This window comes from Esox lucius, chromosome 14 (genome assembly GCF_011004845.1).
Source record: "Esox lucius isolate fEsoLuc1 chromosome 14, fEsoLuc1.pri, whole genome shotgun sequence".
Lineage (NCBI taxonomy): Eukaryota > Metazoa > Chordata > Actinopteri > Esociformes > Esocidae > Esox > Esox lucius.
In genome coordinates, this window is record NC_047582.1 from 25,691,519 (window position 1) to 25,711,247 (window position 19,729).

The following is a 19,729-nucleotide window of genomic DNA, read 5'->3' on the forward strand; positions in this document are numbered from 1 at the left end:
CTAAGTTTACCATTTGTAGAACATATATTTTAAGAAGAGTGCCTTCAGAATGGGATGCAAAAACAAATGGCACATATGCTGCAAGATGTTTTATGCTAAAGCCCAATGCAGTTTCAACACCTGCGTTGCCACTGACCAGTCCCAGTAGCAAGCAATGATCACCATTTACTGGTAAGTAGCTAGCAAGGTGGTGACGTTAGATGTTGTCTAGCTACCATGATGGCCAAAATATGTTGTGTTTTTACCATTTTGAATGGAAAATTAGAACTAAGAAACATTAATATTTTTAATGTCATCCCCATGCCCATTCTGTTTGGCTAGTGTGTTTCAAAAAGAGATTCTGGATTCAGCAAAAGTTGTTTTAACATTCTTATTGAAGAGTATGTTTGGGGGAAAAACATGTCACATCTTAATGATACTTCAGGATTATTGTTTATTGAAATCACGGAAGCTATAGTATTATTATTGAGAAAGAAAGAGAGAGTGAAATGGGGATAGAGATATGTTCAGACTCAGTCAGCATGGCTTTGCTATGGAGAGGGGTTAACATAGGCGGACCTGGCTCTCAAGATGTACACTGGCAACAAAATGAGGTGGAAACAGAGATGCATTTCCTTACAGTTCTTTACTTCCTGCCAAATTAGTAATAACAAATAACAGACATATTTTCTTCACCCAGACCCACAAAGAATTTGAAATCAAACATTGGGAAATTCCCATAGCTGTTTGGCAGTGGCTGGATGACAGAGGGGCCCAGAAGAATGTTTGTCTTATAATAAAAATGATCACAGTATAAAATGATATTATGAATTTTGCAGTTGATGATTTGCTATATACTATTTAGTTATGAGAATACTCATGTTGACACTGAAGTGATGAACATCTGCAAATGTTTTAAGATTTCATAATGCATTTTTAGGATCAACCAATTTTTGACCATGGAGCACAATGTCAGATCTTGTCATGAGGAAAGGGCAACCCGTGGATCACAAACACCAATGTAAACCAAACCCATATCCATTTCCCTTGTCATTCTCGTTTTTTACTATTTGTACATTTTTACATCACTGTACATAGCCTGTATATTTATCCTTTTATAGACTTGCAAGTAATGTCAACTATAAAATTGTTCATATTTTTATTTCAATTTTCTTTTTCATTTGCACTTTCGTTATTTATTAATTATTATTATTTTCAACTTGCTTTGGCTATGCAACAAAATGTTTCCCATGCCATTAAAGCAGTTAAATAGAAATGAGAAAGAAAGAAGGACAGAAACTGAGAAATTGGGCTTGTTATTTGCTTAATAAATTGTGCCTTCGCACTTTGTAATAATTTTTATTACCACACGAGGGCGACCAAGAGTTACTTAAATATCTGGCGAGCCAGGGTTTCAGAATAGCATCATTTGATGTGACTGACCCCCACTGCCAGACCCACTCTGCCGGCGGCGTGCGTGCCACAGCAGCCATACCCCGCGAAGGGAAGAAGACGAGCTACCCATCGTCCGCTGATTTCTACTTCTCTATCTCAGCATTTCAAACTCGTCCCACAATGCCCGTGAATCAGAAATTTCAAGGTAATTGTTCATATCCGATTGGGCTATTTCGGGGGGGGATTATCATTTTAGCTAAAGGGCTAGCATATACTTATTGTCGGCTAGTTCTGTATTATGGAATGCTAGCCACTGAAATGCTACGGAGCATGCAATAGGGCCAGTCTCAGCTAGTAGTGCTAGCCACATAATGTATTTAGCTTAAAGAGATATTTTCTTACAGGAGGGAAAGCCTTTGGATTATTAAAAGCTCAACAAAGGGAGCGATGCGAAGAAATAAACAAGGTAAGAGAGCTGAACATGCATGCGTTTTACTGTGTGGATTATTTTATTGTAAATGTATATATTGAGCATTTTGTTTCGACACAATGGGAGTTCACTTGGCCTTGAACTAGGAGTTTAATCGGCTAGGCTTGAACCTGCTTACAATTAGATATAATTAACTAACCGTGCTTGTGAGGTTTAAATATTCTAACCAGTAGCTGCATTCTTGCCAGCCACATTATTTGAACAACTGTAGTATTACCCATATAATGACTGCCATGAAATCTGTCACCAGTTAGTTAATCATTTCGCGCATCGTTTTCGACCCAGTGACCCAGATTATCTCGTTGGCGGACTTGAGTCATGATCGTGTCGGCTCCGGTGTGGTGAGGGCGATCGAGGGACACTTGTTGCATGGTACGTCTTCTGGGAGTGTCCCTCGTTCTAAAACATACGGAACATTATCAATCTCGGCCGGCGTATTACATACCATTCCGAATACCACAACCTGATTAAACGCTCAAATCAAAACTGGTCAGACTCCTCAATGCCCCGCTGAAGCTGGGCGGGTGTTTTCCCTGCGCTTAGAAGGGGAAACAGGTGTCTGGGCGGCGGGGTGAATGAGCCCTTTGTGCTGGGGCGACAGTCTGGATGGAACAGACGCACGGCATTTGAGTAGTAGCCTCTGCGGCAGCGGCTGTTCCCACTTCTCTTTATCCCAATTTTCTATTTATTTATTTCTCTGTCCTGTCTACTTCTATCTGGTCGTCTCTCCTCTCTTTGTCTTCCACTCAAGTTGGCATCCTGAGCGCTCTGGACCCATGGAAACAGACTCGCCTCCCCATGTTTATCAGATTTCAGACATGAGAATGCTCGATTTTGTTGGCCGTTCAATGAAAATGAATATTAATCCCATTTTACTGATGTTTTCTGCAAAAACATCAGTAAAATGTTGACTCGCCGTGAACATATTGCATGAGCTTTACACGCAAAGAATAAAATGTAGACTTGGGACAAATCATTTTTTGGTTTGCTCAAGCAAGCTTTATTTCCAGGTGCAGAGTCATCACAAGTTAACTGATGATTGACTCAGCACAGCCTATGACTAACATGCCTGCATCACCACCTCTAGCTCTGCGTCAGCTGCCTCTGACGGTGTTTCTCATCTGTAAGTGCAGCGTATCGCTGCTAGTCAACGCAAGGCGGATAAGACCTACTCCTTACAGGCAGTTATTACCATTGTTTGCTATAAATACATTATTGGGTGTTCGCGCATGCAGTGATGACTCAGATTCACTGATTCGTCCCACTATTCTTGAGACCTTGAATTCCACTTCACGCACTGTATAAAACTGTAATTTTGCTGTTTAGTGGTTTTGCTGTTTCGTCTCCTGCTAGAGGAAGCCAAGCTAACATTCTCAATATTTCTCACATTGATGAAACATTGACAATCAGACTGGATTACGTTGTGTTGTTCCGCGTAGCTTATGATGTAGTGGTTGTGAAGTAATTCAGGACGTATTGGGTAATTGCCCACTATAATATTGATGTGGTAGAGGTAAATAACTTAACCAAAAACAATGCAAATGCCATTAAAAACGTGGTTAAAACATGCCGAATCTCCACATTGCCCTTCGGGGTATGCAGAGTATGCTGCATGTATGGATTTTAATTGTAATGTGCTTTTATGTTAATGTCGTCGTCACCAATCAACTGAATGACATCTAAAACTATAGCCACCGATATTTGTATTTTTGACACAATTTGCAGTTTCCAAATGAAGACAGAATTTACTTACCAACAATAATTATGTCAAGCAATAATTAAGCATTGTATGGCAACGACTAGGTAGCCATTTAATAGCCTAAAACATTGAAATAATATTGCAAATAATTACCTAGGTAATTATCATTTATTTAAATGACTTAAATTACCACTAATAAATTGGAAGTCACTGTCATTATTTACATTTGAGTAATTTAGTGACTTATGCCCACAATACGCTGTGAAGCTCTGTGTATTCTGAACAGCTACTGTGTATATGTGCACAATAAAATGTTTGCGAATACGATTTAAAAAATATATATATATTTAATGACATTTATATTTTTCCAAGTACAAGCTTGCTTGTGTTGGTAGATTTCATCATAGTCTAGAACAGGATCAGCAGTTCTTTCTATCTCTCTTAAATGGATACTCTTAAATCTGTATAAGGACTCAAGTGTATAGTTTTGAGATTTTTCTGTAATCACTAGGCTTTCCAAAAGAGAATTTTGAATCTCCTCTCAGACAGACATTTCAAAACAAGACTTCAGGCATTGTTCCACCACTTGTATATATTTTTACATTAGCAGCTTTGGAGTTTATTCTTTGCCTTGTACAAAAATGCATGGCATGTAGCTTTCCCTCTAAGCTAGGACAACAGAGTCCCTGGCTGCCCATTTTCAAAACAATTTGGCAAGTCTTTTTTTTTTTATGCCAAAAGATTTCACTGAGTACATACAACCTCAGTGTGGTTGTTCCATCAAGCTTTCTGAAAATGAATGCATTCACTGTGGATGAGAGCTTCTGCCAAATTACTGACATGTAAAGAATAGGAAACCATTTTTGTCTTTCTGTCTCCCCTGAAGACGAGGCATAGGAATTCTCTCACATCCATTAGTTATGATATCTCTGCGTGGTTTTGTCAGCCTCCCTCCCTTGTGGGCTGTTACATTTTTTAAGCATGACATCAGAACTCAGAGGAGTACATATTTTAGGTTGAGATGGTTTCCCAGTGCTGTAGTTTATCTAATGTTTTTTTTTGAAAACATTAAACCCTCTCTCATACACTCATCTAGTTTGAGGTATCTAGAGTGTTTCTCAGTGAGCGACAAGAAGTGCAATGTCAGAAAATTCCCTTACTTACCTACTGTCCCCTAAGACTAATTTCTGACCTTTATGCCTGAAGTTTAAGACCTGCCAAACAGGAAGAAGCATTTTTCTTAACTCAAACATTGTTTCTGTCTCTCGGTTTAGCATAATATGACAGTGAAAACTCTGGTGAAAACAAATTCCCCAAATTGTCAACTTTTGTAGTAAGTGTTCAGACCCCATCACCTTTTCCACCTTTTTTTAAATAACAGCCATTTTCTAAAATGTAGAAATATCACATTTGCAAGTATTCAGACCCTTTGCTAAGACTATTGTGCTCTGGTGCATCCTGTTTCCATTGGTCATCCTTGATGTTTCTGCAGCTTGATTATTTTACACAATGTCCCACAATGTCTAAATCCAGTCATCGCCCAGACCTGATGTGTACACTTGAAGGAGAGATAAGGAGGTAGCCATGGTAATGTTGTGAATAAGATTGACATCTGTTCTAATATCAGTTTTTCACCTTTTCCTCTTTAGGAATACATGGAAGACCAGAAATATCGGGATGAAGAAGACCTCCCGGAAAAACTGGATTCCTTTAAAAGTAAGAAATTCAAGATCACTGTTTCTAAAAGCAGGGCTGTCAAGCCAAAACAGGTCCCTGAGAATTGTATACTATGTCCCAGTATGTGCCTAATGTCAACAAAACTGTTCAGTTTCATACTTGGAATTTCATGGTTAACTGAGGTATGGTAGTGATTCTACATATGCACAATACCGTTCACAAGTTTGGGGTCGCTTAGTAATGTCCTTGTTTTTGTACAATCTTTTTTTTTTTTAAATAACATCAAATTCATCAGAAATTTAGTGTAGACATTGTAGATATTCCATAAAAGAACAAGCCAATTCCAGCTACAAAAATTATTTCCAATATTAACAATGGCGTACAGAGGCCCATTATCAGCAACCATTAGCCCTGTGTTCCAATGGCACGTTGTTTTTGCTAATCCAAGTTTATCATTTTAAAGGCTTATTGATCATTAGAAAACCCTTTTGCAATTATGTTAGCACAGCTGATCTGTTGTGCTGATGAAAGAAACAATTAAACTGCCCTTTAGAATAATTTTATATTTGGTGCATCAGCAATTGTGGGTTTGATTTCAGGCTCAACATGGCCAGAAACAAAGAACATTCTTCTAAAATGTATCAGTCTTTTATTGTTCTGAGAAATAAGGCTATTCCATGTGAGAAATTGCAATTGGATATAATTAACCAACCATGCTTGTGAAGTAACTGAAGCTGTCGTACAATGCTGTGTACTACTCCCTTCACAGAACAAAGCAAACTGTCTCTAACCAGAATCGAAAGAGGAGTGGGGGACCCAGTGCACAACTGGGCAAGAGAACAAATACATTAGTGTCTAGTTTGAGAAACAGGTGCTGCAAAGTAAAAGCCATATCTCAGACTGGCCAATAAAAAGCAAAGCTTAATATGGGGAAAAAGAGCACAGTGGGAGGTGCTTCGGGGAGCATGGGGTGAAATCACTTCGGATTACTTCAACAAATTGAATGCCAAAGGTCTGCAAGGCTGAAATTGCTGCAAATGGAAGATTCCTTGAAAGTTTAGAAGGACACTTATTTGAATTAAAAATCATTCATGCCAACTTTGTCAGTGACCATTTCCTATTCAAAGTCATTTCATGTATGTTTTCATGGAAAACCAGGACATTTCGAAGTGACCCCTAACTTTTGAACAGTAGTGTAGTGTGCACATAGAAACAACTTAATATGCATCCAGCCCATGGGGCTTTTACATTTATTTTTTAATATATCCCAGATTGCATCTTTAATATATTATTGTCCTATTTTGTCTCTGAATTCCTTGGGGCTGTTGTGTGGAACTGGGTTGGCTGTGGGAGTTGGTACCATATGTCATTGTGTTTGTGCTGCCATCTCGGCACTGTGAAATGGTGTGATTGTATGGTGTGCCACGCCATGTCTAACAGTATGCTAATGTAGTCAGTAAGCTGATCTTAACTACAGAGTGTCTCGGGGAGCTCTATCCTTAAGTGGTTTGTGAGGCCCTGTGGGTCCGCAAACCAGTCCAGGCGTCAGGAATGTGGCTGCTCCTCTTCTCTGGTTTTAGTAGTAATATCCAGGGCTCTTTAGACGTTGTTTTAGTGAGGAGAATGTAATTGAAATCAGGACCAGATTAACTATAGTACAGCCTTCTGACTTGGGTTTGAGTGCATGCGTGTGCACGAGTGCGTGTAAAGGACAGGATGTTTGAAATGTCACGGACAGGTGGCCAGAAACTGAGTAATGTTGTATTTTACTTGCAAGTCCAAAGATCAGGGCCATAAACGTGTTCTCTACAGGCCACTCTGATTTTATTAATCAGCCCCCAATTTTCTTTTGGCCTTGATTCCTCAAAATATGGCATGCTTAGTAATGTTTATAAAACAGGAAATGTATGAACACTAGATAAAGTTACAACCTTAGCCGATTGAAGTTAGCTGTGTAATTCCATGGAATCAAAGGCTGGATGTTTGGTTTTTTCCGATGACATAAGATTCCATATTTAGCCCTGATATGCTAATATCAGCAGATTAACATAATTATTTCCGGTAATATTCTTTCAATAAAGGTTTTTCCCAAATTTTGCTATCTCTGATAATGCACATAAGCAAAAAAAATTAGATGTAACATGCAAAACGCATTGCATTGTGTAAAGTTGGTTTCATAAAAAATCCCAGAAATGTCCTGTAGGCAAAAACACTTACTTCTCAAATGTGGTTTACATCTGTTAGTAATTGACATGTCTCTTTTGCCAAGATAATCCATCCATCTGCCAGGTGTCATTATGAAACTAATTTAATGACCATCACCAAAGTACATCTTTTGCACTAGGTATAATGAAAGGCAACTTTTAGAATGTGTAAGTTCTGAAATTTTGAGTATGGAAATTGGTATTCTAACTGCAGGAATGTCTAATAGAACTGTTGCCTGATCATTGAATTTTCCTTTTTCTGCCATAAGCTGCCTCCAATGTCATTTTAGTGATTTCGTTATTATGTAGACTAGCCTCACCAGCCACCCTGACAACTTATGAAAATGTGGGTTTGCACAACCATACGTTTCTGCGCAACCTGTCCAAAACCTTCTCATGGCCGTCCTCTTCACTATGGTCTTGACCGGACTTCATTTTGCTGTTGTTACTAACCTTAGTAGGCGAATGCTCCCCTTCGATGTCCATGCTGGAGTCGTGTGCTCTGTCCCTATCTACAATTGACAATAGAGAAAAATGGTGCTGTTTTTATTTAGGTACATGAATCATTTCATTCAAGTGTCTCCAGACTATAGCATGTGACATTTCACAACCTCTCAAGTACTAGCAATAGGCTGCATATGCTTTCTGCCAGCACACACAAGCGGTTCTAAGCCAAAAGTCGTGCCTGTCAGTCCACTTTATTTATTTTAGGGAAAGTGATTTACAAAACAATTCAAGCGATGTACTGGCTGCTGTTGATAGTCTGCAAAAAGCAAACGACATGGGCACTCTGGCATATGGCTAGCTTGCAAAATCGAAGTATATTTTACAACTTTTTATGTGTCTAGGGTGACCGGACAGTCCCGAAATCCAAGCAGTTGTCCCGAATCCTGCCCTAATTGTCACAAATTATTATTTTTTTCACTCAATTAGTTCTAGTATGATAGAACATTAAAAACTGTCCATGCATTGAGGCTTCCTGCAGCCAGCTCCCGTCGGCTGCTCATTGGCTGCAAGTTGCAATAGTATGCATAGGCGGCTATAGGCGCCAATTTTCATTCATTAATTTTTGAAATGGAGGCTCAGGCTGGTGTCCCGGGACCCGATCAAGATCAACACGTAGCTAAAAAGCAAAAACGCCTCTGCAGATACCGGGAGGACTGGGTAGGGAAATACCCCTGGATTACTGCAGTTTTACGCGATGCCGAGAGTGCTGGCAGCAGTGAAATCCTCCGCGAAATATGCCAGCGTCGTGCCTCCAGCGCAACCCAATCTTAGGAGGTATTATATAGCTTTAGTGTATTACACTTTTGTTGTTTCTGTTATTTTATACTCACAAAGAAAATACAACCTATTTGTCCCCTTTTTATGTCATAGAGTAGATGAAGACAAAGAACTAAAACTGATACATCCACCTGACATTATATACAAGAACCTTCCTATAGAGTTTGAACTATAACCTACTGTATCGGACAGTGTAACCATGGTGGAGTATTAGTGTATTAGAATGCCTGAGAGCCAGCCAGGCGCAACCACCTTGTCTCCACTGGCGCTGGTGAGGACAAACGTGGAGAAGACCGGGAGCTGGTACTTGGTGTTGAGGGGCCAGCTCTCCACGGACATTACAGACCCCCCCCCCCCCCCCGTCCCGTTGTCTCATCCCGAATTTTACCCATTCTCGTCTGGTCACCCTAGATGTGTCACGATACTAAAATGTAGCCTATGAATAGCTTCATATAGATTGTAACATCCCAAACTCTTGGCCCTGCGTTATCCTAATACATTTAATAACCCAAGTGACGCAGCGCTCTTAGTCACTGCCTGTCTATACAAATGTGTAATGGCTTCCCAATCGCAGTGCCCCAGCAAGGCCCAGGGGACATTTGCTCAGCATTGCCAGGGGTGGACGTCAGACAGGGATGCCATGCCACACTTCAGCACTTTATTGTAAGCTCAAATGTGGTTTGTGGCCGGTTTGTGTTCTCCTAGCGTCTGTCGGGGGGGGTGTGTGTATTCCGTCCTGCCAGTAGTCATTTGGACAACTACCTTGACCGGGCCATTGAGATTGAACATGAAAAACCTACCAATGTAAATGGCAAATAAACAAGTAACTCTTTCTAGTAGATTTTCCTAATGCCTACACTTCTGTCTGCTCCCTCCAACTAGTCCGTAAGGATGCCCCACATGGGGTATAATGTTAGGATTCTCAGTTCTATGTGTGGTTAATCAAAATATTTTGCTATGAATTACAACTCACACAGGTGCTTAAAGTTGGCAGTAACAATTTTTATTGAAGTACTTTCATGTTAGGTTAGAACCCTGAGTGTGACAAGTGACCTCCTGCCAAATTGGCTGGTGAATGAGATATTCTACCTCCCAAAGGAAGCCGGCATTTGGCAAGTGTTTTTAGGCCCCGTCTGTGTTTCTCATCTTCCTCAGGGCAGGAAATGGTTTAGAAGCATTACAGGGTCCCAGGCAGGGTTCCTGTCACTGCCCTCTGTGACCCCTGACTTTTGCCCCCATGGTCCACTCTGGTGATGACCCACTTTCAAGCTGATTTCCGGTCAAGTGTGAACTGGCTTTCGATCAGAGCTATATCATGGAATAAGATCTGGTTAATAACAACATCCAACATCTATCCCATGCTTTACTGAAAATGTTAGGTGGTTTTGCCCTTGTTTCAGAGACAACTAGATTGGGCAAAGAGCATGGGCAGCAGTCCAGAGCACAAGCCCTCATTGTTTTAGGAAAGAATGACCCTGCCTCAGCTGAGACCTTAAACCAAGCGCACCCCACGCTCTCATAACTCCAGAGGCACTTTGCTTCTCGTGTGTCACACAAACACGTCTACCAGAGCGACCTTCTGACTTTGGAGGGGAGAGTGGGAGAGTGAGGACATCTGGGTCTAGCTGCAGATGGGCAGTCTCTGGCACGGCCACTGTGAGGCCTTTGGGCACTGCGGCACTTGAGTGGGAGTTTGAGTTTGCAAGCAGTTTTACTCCCTCGCTTTCATTGTTTTGTGAGGTTGTACATTCATAGAAAGGCACCAATGTTTTTAGCAGCCAATACTTAGAAAAGCTGTTTAATTTACAGTTACTGCAAAATATTACGGAATAATCACTGACATTTTGTTTATTAACGACTATGGAATACATTCATCCTCTTGAATTTCTTGTTGTTAATGAATTTCCTTAAAATAATAGCACATCATATGAGTCTACAGTCTTCCCCTCTGTAAGGATTTTGATGTTTTAATTGTGATTAAGTAACAGAATTGCAGGATCATAATCTCCAACAAAGAATCTACATACATCAGATTTGCGTTTCTTAATCACTCGACTACCTTAATACCAAAGTGCTCCTCCATCTAGGATTGGCTGAGGTAAATGTGTATTCTGACAAGTGAGGAATACCTTTTTAAGCACAAACATTTTAATCTGATTGACCAAACAAAGGCTCAAGCTCAAAACGGGAAGCCCTGAACTTGAGGAAGCTAACAAAGGAATTAGAAAGCTTGTGTTCATGCTCGTGTTCAAAAAGGAAGAATTTGATTTTTTAACTGGATTTACCTTTGAATGCCGATGGAAGTAAAGATGAAGCAGATCCAGTGGTACAGCGGTGTATTCCGCTGCAACCCTGGAAAAACCAAGATGCTTCTGAACCAACTGATGTAACGCCACTAAGAACAACAGTCCTGATGTTCCAAATGTATGGTAACAGCAGCACTGACTGACATGTCCCGGGGAGGAGACATCTGTACCGGGGTGTCAAATGGGCTTCTGGATAGGGGCATATCGAGCATGGCTTTATCCCGAGCAGGGGCAACCTTGCAAGCTAACACTACAAACGGTATTCATAACATTGTGGGACAAAAGGACCCACAATGTCATATTTTGCCTTATGGCGCAGCAAGAGTTTCCTGTTGCTAGTGTGAATCGACAATTGTACTTACATGCTATTTTTGTTATTTAAATGAAATTATGTTCACTGCAATTGTTGTCTAAATAGGTTCTTAAAGACCTGCATTGGTAAAGTGAGGAGACAGCATCTTCCCTCTGTCCAGACACTGTGATTGGTTGAAAAGATCAAAAACAATATACTCATGCGGGGACACACTGACCGTTTCCTGTTTGTTTGCATGCACCTAGGTACATAACCCAGATGAGTAGGAAAGTCCAGGGAAAAACCAGTGGGGGAAAACCAGTGGGGGAAAAACCAGTGTCAGAGGGTGGGGGACTGTTTGGGCCACTTAAGATTTTATCGCAATAATTTCATAGAATAAGGGGCTTAGAATCTATTTCTGATTTTAAAAACAACATGGAGTGAATTCAAGTTTAAGCCTTTGACTCCATTCTCCAGTTGCTTTATATTGACACAATGTACAAGGGAATATGTACTTGGATTTATGCATGAAAGTTTAAATGGCGCTACATAGAGTTGGTGATTGTGGTTAAAAAATGACTTTTCGGGGAATAAGCTGACACTTAATTCAACGAGATGGAGTTAAGTGTCAGGGGGATGTGTGTCAGGGGGATTTGTCCTCTAAATATGTATATTAGGGCTGAAACAAACAACTATTTTGATTATTGGTGAATCTGTTGATTACTACTATTAATTGGTTGGAAAAAATACATCAATTCCTGAATGAAATGCAAGTGTTATTTGAAATCAAAGTTCAGTGATTTCCTTATCCTTCTACAATGCCTTCATTAAAACAACTAGGCAGTAGTTCTATAACCAATATGTGCAAGAACTGAATGGTTATAATAATATGATTTTCAAGACTTGGAAAAGCATTCCATGGTATCATGGTTGAGAGACTTGACTGATACAGTAAATGTTTATGGAAATTGTATTTGCATTTGTTTTAGTTTTTTTGCCTTTTAGTTTACGAACCCTGGTATCTGGAAATAAAGGAACAAACGCCTCGTTTCCACTTGTGCCAAACACTGGTGTTTTACCCTAAAGTCCCGACATTTCCATTGACCCGGGCCAGCACCAGTCAGCCACTAGGCTGTGGCCCAGTAGCACGGCTCTCACTGGGTGACAAGCCCCGGACTTTAGGACTTAAGGCGGGGTTTGCGGGTTGACTCGTTACATGCTGCGAAAACCCAGCGTGTTGTGCTATTCGAATGGCGACGTGGATCATTTGCTTAGTCTTAGTCTAGAGCCAACATTAGCATAAATAACTGGTGTAGCCCTGGTACAGGGGTAAAGCACCAGTGGGAATGCGGCACAAGGCAGGTTATTGCACTAACATATAGGAGTTCTGGCTAAGGATTCGGGGTGAGGGTTATGGCAAGACCCTTTATTCACATCTATGGTGGAAACTAATTAGTCAGGGAGCATAGGCTCTGAATTCTGGGGATGCCAGCCAGGCTAAGTCCTCGGTGCCGGGACCGCGATAACTTCCACTAGCTATCGCTGGGCTCTGTTGTCTGCTGCCTTCCTCTCCTTACTTGAGCTGTGAATAATAATGCGTTTTCAGGGATGTAACAGTTTCTGATGGAGGATCAATTTGGGGGTAGGGCAGTGTTGTAGCTCGAACGATGGAGGGATTGATTGACAGCGTTTGAAAAGGCCCACTCACAGAGCAGACTTGGTTGGGAGGTGGGTACTGGATAGGGGCCTTCTCAGAGTTCACCCAAAAAAAACAGGGTCAGCATTGTCCCCCATCTTCCAACCCCCCCACCCCCTTCTGGGTTCACACGCTGACATAGTTCCACAGCACAAGGCCACACACACACACACACACACACACACACTGGCTCCATTGTAACAGGGAAATGGCTTAATCCAGAACACTGACTAACTACAAAGATCCTCTATAATAGGGAGTGGTGGAGGTAGAGCAAAATGGGTGGAGGACGAGATTGGGTGGAGGGTGGGAGATGGAGGGGGAGATGAAGTGGCAAAAGTGTGGTGGTGAGGACCGAGTAGGAAAGGTGATGAAAGGGATGGAATGTTGACCAAGGCCTTTAGCTGTTCTCTCCAGCATTATGTATCATTCACTGGAAAAGAACCTATTGTTTCTAGCCTTGACTTTGCTGATGGCTACAGTCATGTGAATGTACTTTTTTATTTTAAAAAAATGCTGAGGGGCGAGTCGTGAGCACGTGGGAGGTACGGTAAGTCCAGCAGTTAAAAACACCCACTTGGGATGGCACGGAGTTCACAGGGATGCACATGTATTGCCACGGGAATCTTCCTTCATTTATCCTACCTTCCAACAGTCCACTGGATTTCCATCCAGCGGTGCCAGAACATCCTGCAGGAAGTTGACCATCTCAGTAGTGCCTTACTATGATCCCGATGACTGTGCCTCCCAATGGAATGTCATAACCCGGTTCCACCTAATTCATTAACCACAAAAAACACTTCACCGTCAATGATATTTATTGGCGTCGCATCTTTCTCTATTACCTGGCCATTCTCTTGTTGTCCTCTGCCCGTTGTTGATTTAGTTATTTCTAGCGAGCATCGATGTAATGGTCGTTTTGTGAGGACAATGTTTGTCAAGTAATTGGAATAGTCGTTGTGTCAACGCAGTATTTGCCGTGAACGTGAAGCTTTTTAAAAATCAAAAGCCATGATTTTGCTCACTTAACCTTTGAGAGGGTGTTAAATTGAGTCAGCACCACACGCTCCTTATATAGCCCGCTGTGTGCTGATCATGCCCTTTTCCTGTTGATTTGTTTTGCAGACAAGTATGCAGAGTTTGACCTGAATGACCAGGGAGAGATTGGTGAGTACTGAAACCTGACGCCCCACTGTCGTGCTGCAGTCAACACGTATCACTTTCAACGCCTGTGGGGGGTCACTGAGCTCTAGTTAACGTATTACTCTGTTGCCTGTATGGGATGAGGCCGAGGTCTTTGAGGGTTTCACGTGCCACTATTGTCTCCGTGGAAAGCTGATCTGTATGTGACTCTCTGTGCCTTGAACAGGTGCCTGACAAGTGCGTTTTTGTCTAGTTCTGTGTTTGCCAGGTGTGCCTGTCCATTAATCACCTTCCTGGGTTTCTCCTGCAGATATGATGGGTCTGAAGAGGATGATGGAGAAGCTGGGTGTGCCCAAGACCCATCTGGAGATGAAGAAGATGATCTCTGAAGTGACTGAAGGCAGCAGCGACAGCATCAACTACAGAGACTTCGTCAAGATGATGCTGGGCAAACGCTCGGCTGTCCTTAAACTGTGAGTTTGTGTGCATGCTGTGTTTTGTGTGTGTGTGTGTGTGTGTGTGTGTGCCACCTGATGCCAACATTCCAGTGTTCCTTCATGTTTCATTGGCTTCCGTTCCATTTCTTTGTTTTAGCAAAACAAACTTAGTCATAAGTTGAAATTAGGCGAACCAACAAACATTAGGTTTAATGGGCCAACTTTAACCAGACAACATGTATGTTAGGAAACCTTGATGAGAAATTAATATTATTAACTAACCTTAGCAAGCCCTGAGTCATGAGTAGTAGTAGTTATATCAAACAGGAATAGTAGACCATTCTACTAATGGTAGGGAGTCCACAACTCTGATTATGCTCCAACAAAGAAATGTAATGAGAGAGAACGCACAGCAACATGTTTAATGAAGTTTCCCGCCCGCCCATGTGCGCTCATGCGAGTGTGTGGGAGAGATTTCATTCTCTGCCTTGTCAGCATAGGGGCTGTTGTCCTTCTTTAGGGGTCTGGGATGTCTGGTGATCTCATCACCACATGGCATCACTATTTCATTTCCATGATAACAAAGGCCCACCCTGGTATCCGCGATGGGACGAGCGTAGAACAGACAATGTTAGTTATAGTTTGAAACTTTGCCCTCTAAATCACCATTCATTCAAGAGTTAATGTTAAGGTAAACATCTAAGTTGACAAAAAAATGGAGGTGTTAATGCCAGGCTGCAAGTTCTTTGACCGGGTTAGTTTGGCGAGTGTAGATGAGCCCTTTCAAAGCAGGATGTTTTGGGCTGGGTTTGGGCAGAGGTTTGGTCAGTTTTTCCTTGCTATTGCGTCTCAGCTCTAACTGGATTAGGCTGGCCAGTCAGACCCTTAGTCTATGGGCCATCTACCAAAATAGGCTTTTAAAAAAGCATTCTGTCACCCATAAAACACAAGTTCAACTTTTCAGCTTTTCATTTCTACAGTATTTATTAATACGAACGTTGACTCCATTATCAGTGGCATATTTCTATAATATTGTATATTAGGAATTTTTTTTTAAATCATATCACGTTTATCCCAATTCCTCTAGCAACTACAGATTTTAAAGTTAACCATAAATTGGTTAGCCAAAGAAAATGTTTGACAGTCATTCTAATTATTTATATCCAAATATTTTTAGTTGAATGCATTGGAATTATATGCACTGGAAAAAAACTCAGATTCTCCAAAAGATTTATTTTCCCCCAAGTATCGTGCACAAATTTTGCCTAAATAATCTGTCTGACATGTGTCATGTGAAGAAACTGATTAAAAGGCACGATTGTTACACAGGTGCATTTTTTTAGATAGACAATAATGTGAGGATTACACACAACCGGCCTTGTAAAGTGTCATAGTATACTTTTTTATATTATATATATTATACTGTATATTTTCATAATGGGTAATAAGTTAATGATTATATAGGACTCAGGTTTGACATAGGAAAACGTTTTGTGAATAAAACGAATCACATCACACTTGAAATTAAACACATTTCTGCTCAATGCCTTAAACTTAGCTGTTCCGTTTCCTGGGACACTGAACAACCTATTTCTGGTTGGCAGCCCCTGGACTGTAGCCAGACAATTCATATAATGAAGGAAACTGGAAAAGTGGAGCAGGTTCTTGTCAGAATGTTCGTATCTGGAATGACAAACCGCCTTCTTTTGACTAGTTAGATGGAAATGAGTTCTAACCCAATGCTTTCTGATTCATGTATTAGACATGTATAAGGGTTTATTGTGTGTTATATAGAGGGGATTAAGTCAATTAACATGATTCTTCAGGAACTTGGCAATGACATATAAGACGGGGATTTGAAGACCCCCTTCTTGCACGGGAGGCCTTTAATGTAAGCCATTAGATTATTGGACATCTTCCAAGTTGGCCAAAGCAATCTACAACGGCTCTTCTGTATTTTGTCCCCTGGGACGGAGGGAAACTGACAGGGTTGTTTGGGGGAGAGGGGTTTCCAGGACTTGAGTGAGGGGCTATTTTGTCTACGGTTGGCCATTTGTGTGTGGGAGTAGACTAAACACACGTTCGTCTTCACACCCTCATCTTGGTTTACATTCCGATGGTGTTTAGACACCCAGGGGAGAAATGACACAAGCAGTGAAACAGAGGTTATTTTCCTCATTGGGAAGGGGTAGTATTAGTGGTGATTAAAATATTGAGTAGTAGACATTACTATACCTTCCTTATCCGAGCACCCAATGACCATGTTATGGTCTCTGTTGATGAGAGGTTAACTGAAAGTAGTGCAATTCCATTGGGAAAAATTTTTGTAAAGAAATTAGGGATTAGTTATTTCATTGTCTAATTAGGAAGTTGTCCATTTTGTTTTTGTTTTTTATAATAGAATGTATTTCCAGTATGTCCATTGTGCACTCTGTTTTAATAAAATGAAGGGTTTTCTGAAAAGTATTAGTCCAGTGTCTGGTGTAATCGCTAAAAATGTTGACATGGGAGTAATTGATCAGAAACTGAGGATAGTTTTGTCCCCAGTTGATCCTAGTTCAGGTAACTGGTGAGCTTGGCAGGGTTAGTGTGTGAACAACATGAGAAAGGAATCCCTCACTTTCCTCATGGAGCACAGCCAGCCAATTAGATTATCCTGCTGTGTGACTGCCTGATGGCTGGCTGCATTGTCTGAAGAGAATGTTCAGTTCTGGCAAAGGATTGGTGCAGAATTACTGTACTAGTTAGGACAAGCATGTGGTCAGTGCTTGCAAATCCAGCTGTAAGTGACTGACTGGGACATCCAGCAGTACCCTGGGTAATGTAGTCGGAAAACAGAGTGGGGGGTGTGGTCATCAGAGATGCATGCGCCAACATTTGAGTTGGCGCGGCAGCGGTTTGGTCTCCATGGGGATTAGCGCTCCTTATGAGCTTATGGGAGCTTTGCTGAGGTTAACCAAAAAAGGAAAGTAAAGCACCTGCTCACTCTGAATAGAACCTGTCAGCTTTATCTCCCTATCTCTGTGTACTCTGCATTGCTCTGAATTTGTTCTCTCTTTTTTTGCCTTAGTGTGATTCATTGAATTGTTGCACTTGTTGTGATTGGTCTGCACACAACATTCTATAGTGTCAGTGAAATTAAAATAGTAATGAAAGAAGTCTGGCAGATTAATTCCATTATCAAGACCAGGGAACTTCTCATAAGGCCAGTGATTGGCAATGAGGGTAACGAGAATATCAGGCATTTAAAACTCTTGAAACTTGGAGTTAATAGATATGATGTATAAAACCACCCAGACACCTCAAAGATATAGTAATTTTTTTTATATTTGTCTTGACTATCTCCTATTCCTTTTGTCTCATGTTCTTCTAGTCTCCGATATACTCCTGTCTGTCTTTTTTCATTCCCTTACATTCTTCATGGCCGTCTCTAATTTTCTTATTGTCTCTAACTCCCATTGTGTCACTGATTATCTTACCTTTTTGTAAAATCTCTTCCTCTATCTCTCGGTGTGAATAAAATGGGGCCACTCATTGCATCTTTAAGAAAGGCACCTATGTTTTGTTGTGCCTGTAAGTCGATCTGGACAAGATTGGTAAATAAACTAAATTGTAATGCAGGGTTCCCTTGGCTGTGTGATTTGGATTGTTGTCATGCTGAAAGATTAATATTCACCCCAGCCTTGACTGATCTGGATCTCCTTCAAAGATCTCTGTATTTGCAATCCTTAACAATCTCCCTGTCCCTGCAGCTGAGAAGCAGCTCCATAGCATGATCCTCCCACTTCCAAGCGTCACTAGAGAATGGTATTAGCCTGGTGATGATTGTTTTCACCAGAGATAGTGCTTGGCATTCAGGACTACTAGTATGATTTTGTCTCATCAAACCAGACTGTCTCCTCCAGTCCTTCAAGTGTGTTTTACTCACGAATGGCTTCCGTTTATAACCTTCCCCAAATCTAAGCCTTGACACCTGCCAATTCTATTTCTGAGGTGTGTGTGTGTGTGTGTGTGTGTGTGTGTGTGTGTGTGTGTGTGTGTGTGTGTGTGTGTGTGTGTGTGTGTGTGTGTGTGTGTGTGTGTGTGTGTGTGTGTGTGTGTGTGTGTGTGTGTGTGTGTGTGTGTGTGTGTGTGTGTGTGTGTGTGTGTGTGTGTGTGTGTGTGTGTGTGTGTGTGTGTGTGTGTTCTATAGACATCTCCGGGTTGGTCAAAGGATGCAGGATTGCATCTGCGCTAAATGTTTTGAGGGTCATGGCAAAGGGTACATGAGAATTCACTACTTTTCATTTTGTGCGTGTGCGCTTACTGAACTCATGGGGACCAAATGTGTATATTAAAACCAGAAACAAGTTGACTCATTGGGACCTTTTGCCGGTCCCCGTAAGGCAAAAGTCAATTTACGGTTTAGGATCAAACTTACAATTGATTTTATAGTTAGAATTGGGGTTTCCTTAAGGTCCAGGCGTTGTTGGTTGAATTCTTTCATTAGCCACTGTGTGTTCCTGGCTCATACAAACTTCCCATTGCTTTAATGTATTCAGTCCTCCACTGAATGATCACACATTTCTCTCGGTCTTTTTCACTTTGCAGGGTGATGATCTTTGAGGATAAGGCCAACGGGGCCAGCTGCAAGCCAGACGGGCCTCCACCCAAACGTGACATAGCCAGCCTGCCGTAGAACCAGAGCGTCCAGAGTCCTAGGGACCCAAGCCCAACCATCTCACCATCCTCAGCCCCTACCAGGGCCCCTGCCCTCGACCAGGGACATGTGTACATAGCCTTATCAACTCCCCACCTCAGGACTCGCACGTCCCAGAAGGAAGGTGGGGGGGGGGGGGGGGGGTCTCCTCCATATGAAACGTGGGGGAAAACGGAGGAATAATCCCTATCTATCTATATATATATATATTTGCTGTGAAGTTGAACAGATTACCTTTTTTATGACCAGTACATACATGTATATATTTATATTGATTAAGCTGATGATGAGAAAACAATTATTTTTAATTAGTCTGAACATTCGTAACCCTTGGCGATAACCGTAATTTAATCGTTTTGTGAATATGAGAAAAACGTTTGTTTGCTGGGGATCAAACTAACAGATGTGACCATTTTTGTGATATCCTG

General features: G+C 41.4%; 1 protein-coding gene across 1 annotated transcript; it reads left to right on the forward strand.

Annotated features, from left to right (window-relative positions):
• Positions 1-1,392: 1,392 nt before the first annotated feature.
• aif1l (allograft inflammatory factor 1-like) lies at positions 1,393-19,429 on the forward strand. The gene is made up of 6 exons (XM_010878252.4): positions 1,393-1,579; positions 1,779-1,840; positions 5,213-5,279; positions 14,148-14,189; positions 14,476-14,638; positions 19,193-19,429. Exons 1-6 carry the CDS (start codon positions 1,555-1,557, stop codon positions 19,278-19,280), a joined length of 447 nt encoding a protein of 148 aa, XP_010876554.1. The 5' UTR covers positions 1,393-1,554; the 3' UTR covers positions 19,281-19,429.
• Positions 19,430-19,729: the final 300 nt, after the last annotated feature.

Bases quoted from the DNA above. Each gene is read 5' to 3' on its own strand.
- aif1l (XM_010878252.4), top strand. From the start codon at position 1,555: ATGCCCGTGAATCAGAAATTTCAAG. The intron at 1,580-1,778 runs GTAATTGTTCAT...ATTTTCTTACAG, and splicing joins CGTGAATCAGAAATTTCAAG to GAGGGAAAGCCTTTGGATTA. The intron at 14,190-14,475 runs GTGAGTACTGAA...TTTCTCCTGCAG, and splicing joins GAATGACCAGGGAGAGATTG to ATATGATGGGTCTGAAGAGG.